This window comes from Podarcis filfolensis (assembly GCF_964270895.1).
Source record: "Podarcis filfolensis genome assembly, chromosome: 12".
Taxonomy (NCBI): Eukaryota; Metazoa; Chordata; class Lepidosauria; order Squamata; family Lacertidae; genus Podarcis; species Podarcis filfolensis.
The window spans coordinates 21,223,184-21,236,600 of NC_139614.1; the positions used below are offsets into that span (position 1 = coordinate 21,223,184).

Here is a 13,417-nt window from a genome sequence, read left to right on the forward strand (position 1 = left end):
GCTGATGAGTGTTTGCAGTAATCCCCTTAGAACTTTGGCAGGTGTCTTTCCACATAGGTTAACTTGTGTAAAAAAAAAAAATCAGCATAAAAGTAATATTGTTGTAATCATTCAAGTCTAATGGTGCTTTCAAAATATAGCAAATATCTAGTTGCACCCAAACATGTGCCTTGGAGGTTGAGTTGATGCTTCTTTATTAAAAAAATGTGGGTATTTGTATAGGGGAAGCAGTGGGAAAATGGATCTTCCTTATGCAACAATAGCGAATCTCGTTGCATCTTAAAGAGTGGCATATTTATTATTATTAAAGGTACAACAAAATTCTCTTTTGTTTTTGCTGCAGTTGTGGAGAAAATAACTTGCAAGGTAGTAGTATTGAATGGAAAAAAGAAAGCAGATGTTTTCTGTGCTAGTTGGTGGCCATTTATTACACATGTTAATAGGTCCGCAATGCAGAACACCTGTGTTGGCTGCATCAGTACAAACCCGGGTTTCCTGATTGGTTTCCCTTTATTAAAACTATGTTTGTGTGTGTCCTATCTCCTTTGGGTGACAGAGGCTAAGATGATATGATATGTAAGAACCCTGTTGAAAGAATGACAAAAATAGATAGTAAACAAACATAAATGGAAGATCATACAACAGAATGTGAATAAGAATACTTGCCTGGCTTGCTGTGTTTGTGTCCAGTATTTTAAGAGTGATGAAGTGAAATATCTTTTAAAGTAGTGTTTTAAAACAATATTGTTAAAAGGTATTTATTCTGCTGTGAAACTCCTAGATCCATGATAAGTTAGTGATGATAGTACTGCATTCTGTCAGGCTGCTGCAGAAGGGGATTTGGGGAAACAGGGTGACTCCATCTGTTCTATTGAGAGACTAGCAAGTCCTTTCTCCTTTAACTTTTCATTTCATCTGGTTGCTAGACTTGTAGTGTAGACCTAATGCCTGAGTGCAGCTTGCCCTCTGCTCCCCCCTCCATATTTCTTTTATTTCATGTCTTTTGAAGAGTGTAAGCCTGAGGGCAGGGACTCTTATTAGTGATTTTTTAAAACTGGGCTTGGAGCATTTTCACTGAAGAGCACATTGAAAATACTAATGCTAATAATAACATTTGTCTGGATTAGTAAACAATGACATTCTTAGGAAGAAACTAGGAATTTACAAAGCATCATTCAATATAGTGTCAAGGCCTCTAGCACGTAGCCTTGGATTTTCTTGTTTCTCATTTGCGCTTTGTGAAGTAAATTGACTTATATTGGAAGATACATGCATACAGAATTCAGGAAACAACACATGGAATTGTTGTGAAGCTTCTTTTCATTCGTGTCTGCCTTCCATTTTCTGGTTTGTGAAAACTGAAACCATTTTTCCCAGTCCTCCACACTACAGTTTAGAACATCAGGAGAAAGCTTCACTTCCTTCTCTCTCACTTTTCCTGATTTCCCCACATCGCAGTTTGTTATAATATCCAAAACAGCAAAGTGGTTTAAGCAATATTACTGTAATTGGGAAGGAACATTCAAAGAGCAGTTTGCATATTTGGAAGTAACAGCACATTACAGTTTGAGGCAGTGAAGTGAGGTGTATCATTTTTATTACTATATTCCTATATGGACTATTTTCCAGTTTTAGAAATGTATTTTCATCAAATTTATTAGGCTGCAATCCTGTATCCACCTTCCTAAGATTAAGCGCAATTGAACTCAGTGAGAGTTACTTTGAATAGACATAATGAATGGACAAAATACAAGTCAAATTCAGCAACCGGAATGCATACAATACTGGTGAAAACTAGACTAAATCACAATTTTTTAATGATGTGACAGTCCTTAGGGAGTACTTATGCACCCACAGCTCTTCTAGCATGCTAAAATGAGTAAAATGAAGTATTAATAGTTCTTCATTTTTTTCTTAAAAGTTAAATAATGGTATGCTATTGAATGGGCATGACTTAATATATTTACAAGTATTCCAGTAAAAATAAATTTTGAGGCTTGTTTCAATATATAGCATTTGAATTGCACTAAGGCTGCTGTTCTACACCCTAACGTGGGAGAAAGTTCCATTCAATTCAGTGGTGTTTACTTCTGAGTAGATATAGGGTTGTACTATAAGTGAAACTTTAAAAAAAAATCAAACAAATATTTATTTTGCTCTTTAATTAATTTGCTTGTAACTGGTAGCCTTGCTCCATCCTCTCATGAAGGGTTTTCCAATTCTATTGGTAAGCATTAACTGGAAATCCATACTGATGGATTATAAAAGGGAGATTGGAGTATTTTGCTTGGCTGCTAATCTACATTAAGTGTTCTTGATTATGGAATGGACATTTGTACTCATCAACTAAGGTGTTTAACAGTGCTATGGTGTTAACTATGTTTCTTAAAAATATAAAATACAGTGCTTGAAAAAGAGCTTCACACCAGTGATTACCAACTTTTATGGACCACTGGGCACATTTTGAATTTTGAGAGAGCGCTGCTGATGCTACCCACAAAATACTTGCCATGAGGAGTGGGATAACACAAAACGGCTGCCATGGGGAGTATCATATAACAAGATTAGATAGCCACTCCTAACAACTTTATGATTACAATGGGAAGTCAGCTAGGACCTCCAGCTTAGGATCATGGAGATCACACCATTGTACAATATGGTTTCACATGCACACTTTGATGCAGTTGCTATCTAATAACAACAGGGAACATTCCTCAGTATCGGGAAAATATACAAGCTGGCTGCACCACACACACACACACACACACACACACACACTGATTAGAAGATACCTGCACATTTTGGCCCATAACTACATTTCTAGGAGGGCTAAATCCTTTTTTAAAATGAAAACTCAGAATCTAGGACACCTGCCGATGGGCACCAATTAAAGCCTTTGTGGACACCAGGGACTCGGCTACATTGGTAAAGAAAAAACGCTTTACAGTATATGTGTTGTTTATGCATTCTAACACTGTAACACTCCACGCTGTGGAGTTCTATTTTTGCTTACCCAATTTTTCATACAAAGTTTGCAATGTGTTTAACTGAAACGCTTCTTTGATGTGCATAGATCCAGCCCAGGTTGCTGACTGCTGCTTTACACCATTATTTTTAATTAATTTGTAGGGAATGCTTCTACCACTTGTTATTATTTATTAAATCTTTCCTCCTCTTACAACAGGATAATGAAAAGCGGACCCCTTTACATGCTGCTGCCTATCTGGGAGATGCAGAAATTATTGAGCTACTTATTTTATCTGGTATGGTGCTTTTCTTGGTTATGGACAAGATGTGTGACTGGAACAATAATTTTACAAGTTCTGCAAATGTGATAAGAGATATGAACAATCCGTTTATTGAATTTAACCTTTCAGGTGTTTAACGTACACACAAAGCTAAAGTTTTGGTCATCCATTTTTGTTTTGTTGTGAATAACAGTAGAATTATTAAAAGTATTGCATAGCTAGCCAACTATTTAAATACTGCTTCTATATTAAAAAAAATAGTGTAGCTACAAAGTTTCCAGTTTTGTTTTATTTAAATCATTCCTTTTGTAGCTAATTTTACATATGAACTAAATAGAAGATATACTATTATGGAAAACAGATTGTTTCTCTGTTGCTAATATGTTTTTAGGAAGGCTAGGCCATGCCTATTTGTGAACATTTGTTGAAATTGAAATTTGAAATTACATGAACGTCAGTCATGGAGGCAACTTTCAGTATTTTCTATTATTGCATAAATGAAAGCTTGCTAAACATCAGTTCAGTTGAAGGGAACTGAGGTAATGCTGGCACAATTGAGCAATATGTGCCGGGGAAGTTTACTCCTGTCTTCGATGTTTCACTGATAAGTAAGCTGTTTAGGAGAGGGGTTATAGCTTAGTGGTAGAGCACATGTGTTGAATGTAGATGTCAGGTTGAGTTTTAAGTTAAAGGAATCAGATAGCTGCTAGGCAACACCTCTCCATCTGAGACCTGAAAGAGTTCTTGCCAGTCAGAATAGAAAGTACTGGGGTAGATTGACAAATAATCTGATATGGCAGCTTCCTCTTTTCCTTTTTTAAAAAGTGTTTCCCCTTTTTTCTGTTCCACTTCATCTGGTGCAAATCATTATTATATTCAAGTTTGAGTAGTATGATAATGTGGAAAAGGGTGGTGCCTTTCGACCAGGGAGAAGAGTCGGTGGAAGAAGACTGGAAGAAATTTAAGGACTATTTACAGAAACACTGCAAAATTAATAAATGTTAAAATGATGCTGGAATGAAATGAAGCGGTTTTAGTAACAAGGTTAAAAAGGAGTATGTAAAAATGATTTATTAAATAGATGAAATTATAAGGTTATAATATGTCAAGATAAAGAACTAAGATAAAAACAAAGAGGGAAAGGATTTGCTGAATTAACCATTCGAAATGGAATACAAAAAAGGGAGGTGTGAGGAGGTCAGGGAAACAAGTGAATGAAAAATAAGACATTGAAAGATGGACTCATTTTTTTACTGTTTTTTCTATTTTCTTTTTTTCTACTCTGTATTTTTTATTGTTTGTTTTCTTTCTCTATCATCTTATTATTTTTGTAAACTCTTTTTTGAAATTTGAATAAAATATCATTTTTTTTAAAAAAAGGATGGTGCCTTTCTTGGAACAAATACCCAAGGAAACAGTTTTGCTCCTTTTTTCCTTCTCAGGCCACCTCTAGTATATTTTCTTTAACAGACATGCCATTTCATCTCTAAATGTTAGCGTAAGATTAATGCATGCATCTGTTCTAGTGTTATGCAGGCAGTCCATTAACTAGTTCCCAGAGGTTTTTCTGATAATGTAATTTATACTCTGGGACACTGAGTACTATTTTCATTTTAATGTTTTAAATGCTGAAATTAGTATGTGTATATTTCTGTTAAAGATTAGACTTGATGGGAATTGACATTGATGCTGCTACTAGTCTCGCCTTCATAGGCATAGAATGTGTTAATGTGGGAGAAGGTGAAGCCAAACAACTTACTATTCTTCCTCTAAAATTCCTGTCGTCTAGTTTGCTTACAGTGTAATGCTATGCATGTTTACTTAGAGGCAAGTCCTATTGTGTTCGGTGGGGCTTATTTCCAGATATACATACATAGAATTGCATCTTTAATCTTTGATTTTTGTTTGATAGTATTGCTTTGGGACTACAAGTGCTGCATTCCTGAGTATTTAATGAACAGGCATGAAATACTGTCAATTAGCTGGGTATATACAGTATGTTGTTTTAATATAGAGCTAATCCTCAATCATCAAAGAAAAACAACTGGATTAAAGGGAATAATTTTCCCATCTAGTCAGGGAAACTGAATAAGTAGGGATAACAAGCATACTGGCTTATTTACTGCTTTATGTTACTACTTTCAGTACTGAACAATTCAGGAAACTGGCTGAAGGACAAATTAAAATTCTGGTCATTGTCAGGGAGAAACATAAAAACTGCAATATACAAAAACATTTTATTTACACTCAGTCTGTATTTACTCTGCAGGAATATTTTAATGTTATGTTTCTTAATCTTTAATGGTCATTTAGATATTTGAATTTCTTTCAAATAATATTCCTTTTTTGTATTCTCCCCCCCCCCCCATTTGCAGGAGCTAGAGTTAATGCCAAAGACAGCAAATGGTTGACTCCTTTACACAGAGCTGTTGCATCATGTAGTGAGGTATGGGTTTGCTTTAAAACTCTTCAGTACATTTTATTGCAAAAGAATCCTGCAGACAGTGACACTGTCAGTACTAGACTTTGAGGCAGAAATATAAGGACCCATAAACTCTGCCACCCCAGCACCACTTTTTGTTCTCTTTTTCTCCTGCAGGTTTTAAAAAGCACTTTTATAGGGCAGCTTAATGCAAAGCACTATTCAGCTCTAGTTGCCTGTTGTCTTCATTTTCATTGCTTCCCAGACCCATGTGAGGACTGGAGGAATTCAGGAATTCAGCTGGTTACTGTGGTTGTAGCAACCAGGTAGTGCTTTGCTTCCCAACATACCCAGGTGCTCCTGTTGCTCTTTGCCACCCAAACTTTTACACAATTTTTGCAAGCCGTTATTTGATCAAGTTCAGTTGAAAACTGTTTGTTCTGTTCTGAAATGGGGAAGAATTCAGAACTGAAATGAATCAATCTTGAGGCTCTTCAGTGTTGCCGATGCTTCTCAGCTTTCCCTCTAACTCTGGTGCTTGCCATGAGCTCCTTGTTCCCTCCTCAAGCCATCTTGTCTGCCCATCAGTGCACATGTACCTTTACATTTGGCTGTTGTCTTTGTTTCCCCTCCCATCCTACTTGCCATGTCACCAGCTGAAGGCAGCATATCGGTGCTCAGAGCTAGCCTCCCAGAGGATTAATAGCATAGTTGGTGGCAGGAGAGAAGCTGCTTGTAGTCAAAATCTGCTGGAACAGGAACATGGATTCTTCTCAGAGTTTGGCCGAGGGAACAATCCACATGCACATCATGTCTTTATTCCGGAGCTTTTTTCTTGCTTAAAGGTGGAAAGAGAGGTTGCAGGGAACCTACAAAGGCTCCCTGAGGACCTGTGACAAACATTCATAAAATGACTATGATTCTTACAGACATAAGAATCCACTGTTGGTACTTTCAGTGTTTTTTTTTTTTTTTTTTTTTTGCCAAGCTTTTCCAGCTAGATGAAAAAAACTTTTCAAAAGGCCTCTGTCCTAGATGTTTGTATATATTTTTATTAAACCCATATGTAGTTGGTTTTTTGAATTGTTTTTATTGTATGACTGTAAATCGCCTTGGGGATTCATAAATTAATAAAATAATACTCTGCCAATTTTTGCGCTAAAGGTTTTTGCTCTGCACCTTTGTGCTGGGAGATTGCAGTCAAATGCCTCCTAAACTGCTTTTGCCAAGGTCACACAAAAGGACAGAATGCAAAATACATACATAATGCCTTCTGTTTTGATTTTTAAAAATATTCTTTATTATGCATGCATTATTTCTAAGAGGAAAAGTTCTGAAGCTAAAACATTCCTGGGAAACTCATGGTCTGAACTGGATGTGTTTCCTCTGAATATCAGATAAAGTTTGATCAGTTTAGGCTCTACTTGGTGTTATGTTGGTTTCAGATGACACTTAGGACTGCTGACCCAGGTTTCATTGTATGAAATAATAAGAGGAGTGTGTCTAGGTACAACAAGCCCTTCCTTCCACCCTGCGTAACCAAAATTCACAGTGCAATCCTTTACATATCCACTCAGTAAATCCCACTGAATTACCTGCAGTTGGGCAGATATAGTATTCCAACCTCAGTCCCACACAGGTACTGCCTTGATGACCAGTGAACCAGCCACGGTTCCCATAGTGAAATGTACATGGTTGCAGATGCTCATTTTATATTTTATTATTTTTATTATAAACACATACTATCAGGGGTTCCAAGCTGGCTATTATTTTTGTGTTTTATGGTTTTAGCTGCCTTGACCATTTAAAAATTTATGTGGAAAGCTGGGCTACATATTTTGTAATTTATAAATGAAAAAGCACAGCATATATAGATTTTAGAAAAGGAGAAAGTAGAGGTCAGTATAGCCAGAAAATAAAACACATTTGTAAACATTAATAATCGTTGCTTTCTCATTAGTTTGTAGAAGGGACTCAAAAAAAGTTAAACTTGGGGGGGGGGAGACACACAAAAGAGGGCATGAGGAGAGAACTCAATTTCACTTAACTTCATACCCAAACATATTATTATATTGCCCACTCTCATTAAACAACCTTGCAACTTAAATAACACAGGACCCCACAACCTTCTAAATCCCTCAATCAATGGGACCAATTATCAATGCTAGTTTTATGAACACTAGAAAGAATTTTCCTGCCTGTCCAAAAGGACAACTTCTCCTTCCCTGCTGGTGCTGGCAAGGAAGTGGAGACAAATAAAGGGGGAACTTGGTATGGAAGCTGTCATACCCAGTCACCTGTTGCTTGCTGAAAGGCGTTCATTAAACCTTTTATAAGCCTTTGAATAGATATTTGATCACATGCTTCTGGACACTTTGTTGCAGAGTATATAAGAATTTTAAATGCCAGTTTTGATTTTTGTCCATAGGAAGAATACTTGGGTAATTGAAGTGGGAGGCAGGTTATTGGGGCGGGGGTGGGGAGTTAAGATAAGCTGCAAAGGAAACAAAATTGGGAGGTTACTTTGCTAATCTTTTTTTATTTATTGGAAGTGTGTGTTTTATTATTTATAGGATGCTGTGCAGGTGTTGTTGAAGCATTCAGCAGATGTCAATGCCCGTGACAAAAATTGGCAAACGCCCCTACACATAGCAGCTGCAAATAAAGCTGTCAAGTGTGCAGAAGCCTTGGTGCCACTTCTCAGCAATGTAAATGTGTCAGACCGTGCTGGTAGAACGGCATTACATCATGCAGCCTTCAGTGGACATGTTGAGGTACAGATGACTTCTTATATTTGACTCCCCCAAGCCAGCTGTCCCTCCACAAACAGGGGTCTGTTTACCTAATCCCAGTGCTACATGCAAAGAAAACTGCAACATGCTTACTTTAGCCTTGCAGAAATACTGTTCTTTTTATTTATAGTATGGGAAGAAATATTTCCTTCTTATTTAATTTAAAATGATATGTTTATCCCGCCTTTCTTGCACTGTGGAATTCAGGGTAGTGAACGTGGTTATCAGGCAGTCAAAATCCAAACCTACTTAGCTAGAGCAAAGTTCCTGTGTCATGTGCCTTCATGACTTTCTTTCTACTTGAAACTGTTTAATGCTGATTAAGGGAAGACATACATTATAGTTACAAACCAATTAAAGCCTTTTAGTCTCCATCATATGTACTGTAGCAAAATGTTCATTGGTAATAGTCAGTTATTAATGTAATACATCAGAATCAAGTTTTTGATGACACACCTAATTCTTCTGCTTTTTCAGGGTTGCAAAAACTACTTCAACAGTGACTTTTAATACAGTTTTTGAAAAGTTGTTCTAGTGAAAATCCAAATAGCTAACTAAACTGATTGAAAGTTTGTTTATTTTGGTTATTTTAATCCTGCAGTGATCACATAGCTTATCAGTAACTTTCTCCCTCAATGTAGATGCATTTTAATTTTAAGTGCTGTGCAGGCATTAACTTTATTCAACTTTGATTATGCTTTAAATTAATATAAATATTTATGTATATTAAGAAATATAACTTATCTTCATTTTAGATGGTCAGTTTACTATTGTCTAGAGGTGCCAATATCAATGCCTTTGACAAGAAAGACAGACGAGCAATTCACTGGGCAGCTTATATGGGTATGTAAAAACACTTTGTTCTTCCTTACTTGACTTCCGGCAGGAATTTATTCATGGCTGATTTCTTTGTTTCAGGGTTTTGTTCTTAAAACAGGCTTCTGCATGCTGTTTCCTTCCTGGATCAGGAATCTCATAGGCAGTTTGAATGCACATATGAACACAGAGCATCCAGTGCAATCCTTGTTTGGTGTGGATAAGAGACTGATCTTTCCACCAACCTTGTCTCAATTTTGCATCACTATGTCTGGTTTAAGGTTAAGGTGGTCTTTTCTCCTGGATGAATCCCATCTAATATTAGAAATACATCTAGCATGTTCATTGTGGATCTTTCACATGTAAAAGATCACCTAATGGTACTAAAAAGAAATTATTTTCTCTGAAAGAGACAAGCATTATTGAACTGGTTGGGACTCTCCACCAACTAAAGAACAATTAATTAACTAACTTCTTTTTAATCAATTGTGATTGATCAAAGTACTCATTAAACATGTCTATGTTACTAAATAGCATAGGGACATTTCTGAGATATTGAAGAAAGTATGAGATGAAGTATAGAATGAAAATCAGAGCTGTGGAATGGCTTTTGATCTAGTCAAGGTGTATGCTAATACAAGGGTGGTGATTTTCACTGACTCCACTTTCTGCTCCAGCCCCCTGTGACCCCACACTCTGTTCCAAAGAGTTGGGCAACCCTCCAGAACACCATAGAAGGTGGTGTAGAGTGCAACAAGTTCTGCCTTTATGACCATACATACATGCACATGAACCCAGAACGTTCACAGAACAGATCTTTACCAGAAATGGTTTCATGCTAGAGATCAAATTGCATTTGCTACAAATACCTTGCTTACTTCGGGGAATTTATAATTACGGTCCTTTCAGAGGAGCTAGCAGTAAGAATAGAATGGTTTAAAAGTAAATGAATAGCTTTGTGGTTTGAAGTGCCTTCATAGAAACATACAGGCAAAGTAAACAGGGATTATACTACATAACCACTCACCCTATGTTAGTACAGCTGACTACTTTTAGGCAGAACAACACAGTTGCCTCAGGCAACTTGGGTGTTGTCTGGACTGTATGTTTGGTTACTGTTGTAGAGATAGGGAAGAAGAAGGCGAAAGAGAGGTGTCAACAGAACTTGATGGGCCTTGGGTACAATGCACTTTGACTTAATGGGGGCAGGTAGCATACGCTGCTTCACCACAGGCAGTAAAATTAGTTGGGCTGCCCCTGTCCCAAACCATGAGACCTTCTTACCCACCACAGTCCTTGAAAAATTAGGGTGCTTCAGAAATTTAAGTTGCTTACATTGTCCCCACCTCTGATTTACATCTCCAATGTATCATATGTGGTGGGAGTGTAAGGTGGTCAAACAATTCTGGATTATGGTACATGAAGAGCTCAAAAAGATACTCAGGAGTTTACTCTCTAAAAAGCCAGAGGCATTTCTGCTGAGCTTAGTAACGAGCGATATCCCAAAGGATAAAAGGAATGTATTCCTTTACGCAGCAGCTGCGACCAGAATTCTAGTGGCGAAAAATTGGAAAACAGACAAAATACCAGAATTACTAGAATGCAGAGCCAAAATTTACGAATTTGCGGAAATGGCAAGGTTAACAGCATCAGTTAGAGGTTGTCCTAATCAAAAAATTAATAAAGAGTGGGAATGCATAAAGGTTTACATGAAAAGAGTTGGTTTTGGAGACTAAAAATTAATATGCAATAGCTTAAAGGGCACAAGGAGATATGATACTATCATAATAAAGATGGAACAATAAATAGAAACCGAGTAACACAACAATAAACAAAAATTATGTAAAGATCGCACACGGGTGGAGGGAAGTAATGGGTCTCGGGGAGGGGGGGAGATGAGGTTATTAACTGAAAAAATGTTAAAGATATAGATTAGATTTAAGAGATAGAAAATAAGGAATTAAAATAAGGAGACAAATATTAAGGAATACTAAAGTAAAGAATTATGAGAATAGATTAGTACAAATGAAAACTTGAGACTCAAGGTTTTGCCATATATGATTTTATTTTGGATGTGAAATCTTTTGTTGTAAAGATTGTATATTTAATAATAATAATAATAATAATAATAATAATAATAATAATGAAAGTTAAGTTGCTTTAACCCCTCCTTAAGTTATTCCTCTTTAAATTTTTATTTGGCTTCCATTGAACTCTCTTAGCCTAGTGCCTCTCTGCACAGGAGTTTTGACTAGTCCATTTCTGAGAAGAAAATAGACAAGTGTGTTTCAGAGAAGGAAATCAAGATGGGGTGGTGGGAGGAGAGAGAAAAAGGGCAAGGAAGGGATCTAGCAAAAAATCAGAAAGAAGCGAACTTACCACAGCAGTATGATGTCTGGAGAATAGCAGCATGGAGCAGACTGCTAGGGAGATATGAAAAAGCTGAAAAATCTCTGGGTGCAATGTGGATCCAGTTGTAGGAATAATTTATCAGTGTACATCAATTTTCACAAACCCTGGGCTGAACAGTGAGCCCATAACAGAAGACACGGGTAAGTTTTCCTGGGGTAGCCTGAGTTGTATTAGATCACCACAGGACTTAAAATGGCAAAGGTATCTGCAACATTAATATGTTGCTTTTAGTGGCGTGGTCTAGCCCCTTCTGAAGGCAGCCACACTTGGATCTCTCACAAAATGCAGACAGGGTGTCTTGTTAAAGCAAATCAAGGCAGTGTATACTAAGTGGATGACATCCAAGTCACAAGGGATGCATAACAATCAAATCAGAGGTGTTGCTTGCATTAAGTGTGGCAATTGCAACCTTCTAATTGTGGCTGGTGTGTGCATTGTGTGTGGATTGTGCCAGTGGTCCTTCCTTTGGTTTACCACAGTGAAGCACTTATTGTTCCGATTAAATCCAAACCGCACCATCGGTCTCAGGGCCTGTACACTCTTCCTGTTGAACTAAGCTACTTGGGAGCAAGGGAGCTGCAAAAAGGAGAATAAGAAAAAAAATGCTGCTGCCCCCCTTCACATACATTAGCTGATGGGTCTGGTAGATCAAAAGGACTGGATTTCACTTTTAAAATTTAATGAATAAGACCCGCAACTCACTGTTAAAAAGAAGGGCAATCTTGAATGTGTTCATCTATTATCAGTCATCATAACACCACAATAATCTCAAACATGTGACCTTAACTCTGCCCCAGTTAAAAGCTTGCAGTATAATAAATGATACAATTATTCATTTTTTTTCAGGTCATATTGATGTAGTAAAACTGCTAGTAGCCAATGGTGCTGAAGTTACATGTAAAGATAAAAAATCATACACACCACTACATGCTGCAGCTTCCAGTGGAATGATTAGTGTAGTCAAGTATCTTCTGGATCTTGGAGTTGATGTGAGTAAGAGATGACTCTAAATTGTTTCTCATTATTTTGTACATTGTTAAGACATGAATACAGTTTTTGAGGAATTGTGTGTAGTATGTACTGGCATAATATCTAGTCTGTTCTAAAAGGATGTTTCTGGAATAGCTAGTGTTCTTTATACTGTGGTACCTCGGGTTACAGACGCTTCAGGCTACAGACTCCGCTAACCCAGAAATAGTACCTTGGGTTAAGAACTTTGCTTCAGGATGAGAACAGAAATTGGGCGGCAGTGGGAGGCCCCATTAGCTAAAGTGGTGCTTCAAGTTAAGAACAGTTTCAAGTTAAGAACGGACCTCCGGAACGAATTAAGTACTTAACTCGAGGTACCACTGAATAATAAGACAATTATTCTTTTTTAATTACAGGCCTTGCCTTCTTGTAGACCATCTTAGTATAAAACAGGCAGCCTATGAAAGAGCAATAACACAGCAGGGAAGGGATTAGGAAGGTGACAAAATAATCTTAATTTCTGCATTGTTGCAGCCTTGTATGCATCCATATATTTATAGTTTTACAACTTGCCTAGGATGATCAGAACTCTGGAAGAGTACTTTACAGATTTACTGATTGTATTATATTTTTACGATGGAAGAAAGGGTAATCACGTGTCAATTAGAGCTAAACTCTTGTAACTAATAATTGAAAATCTGAAGGTTTCTAATGAGTCATATACCATTGTTCCATGTAGCCTAGTGTGGTCTGCTTCA

General features: G+C 37.1%; 1 protein-coding gene across 2 annotated transcripts in view; it reads left to right on the forward strand.

The window, feature by feature from the left end:
* ANKRD28 (ankyrin repeat domain 28) overlaps positions 1-13,417 on the forward strand; it is an 84,137-nt gene that overhangs the window by 44,847 nt on the left and 25,873 nt on the right. For both annotated transcript variants that reach the window (XM_083577682.1, XM_083577681.1), the window contains exons 3-7: positions 3,185-3,263; positions 5,624-5,694; positions 8,244-8,444; positions 9,218-9,305; positions 12,537-12,679. In XM_083577682.1, the coding sequence (XP_083433808.1) occupies positions 3,185-3,263; positions 5,624-5,694; positions 8,244-8,444; positions 9,218-9,305; positions 12,537-12,679 (582 nt within the window). The remainder of the gene's footprint in view (positions 1-3,184; positions 3,264-5,623; positions 5,695-8,243; positions 8,445-9,217; positions 9,306-12,536; positions 12,680-13,417) is intronic.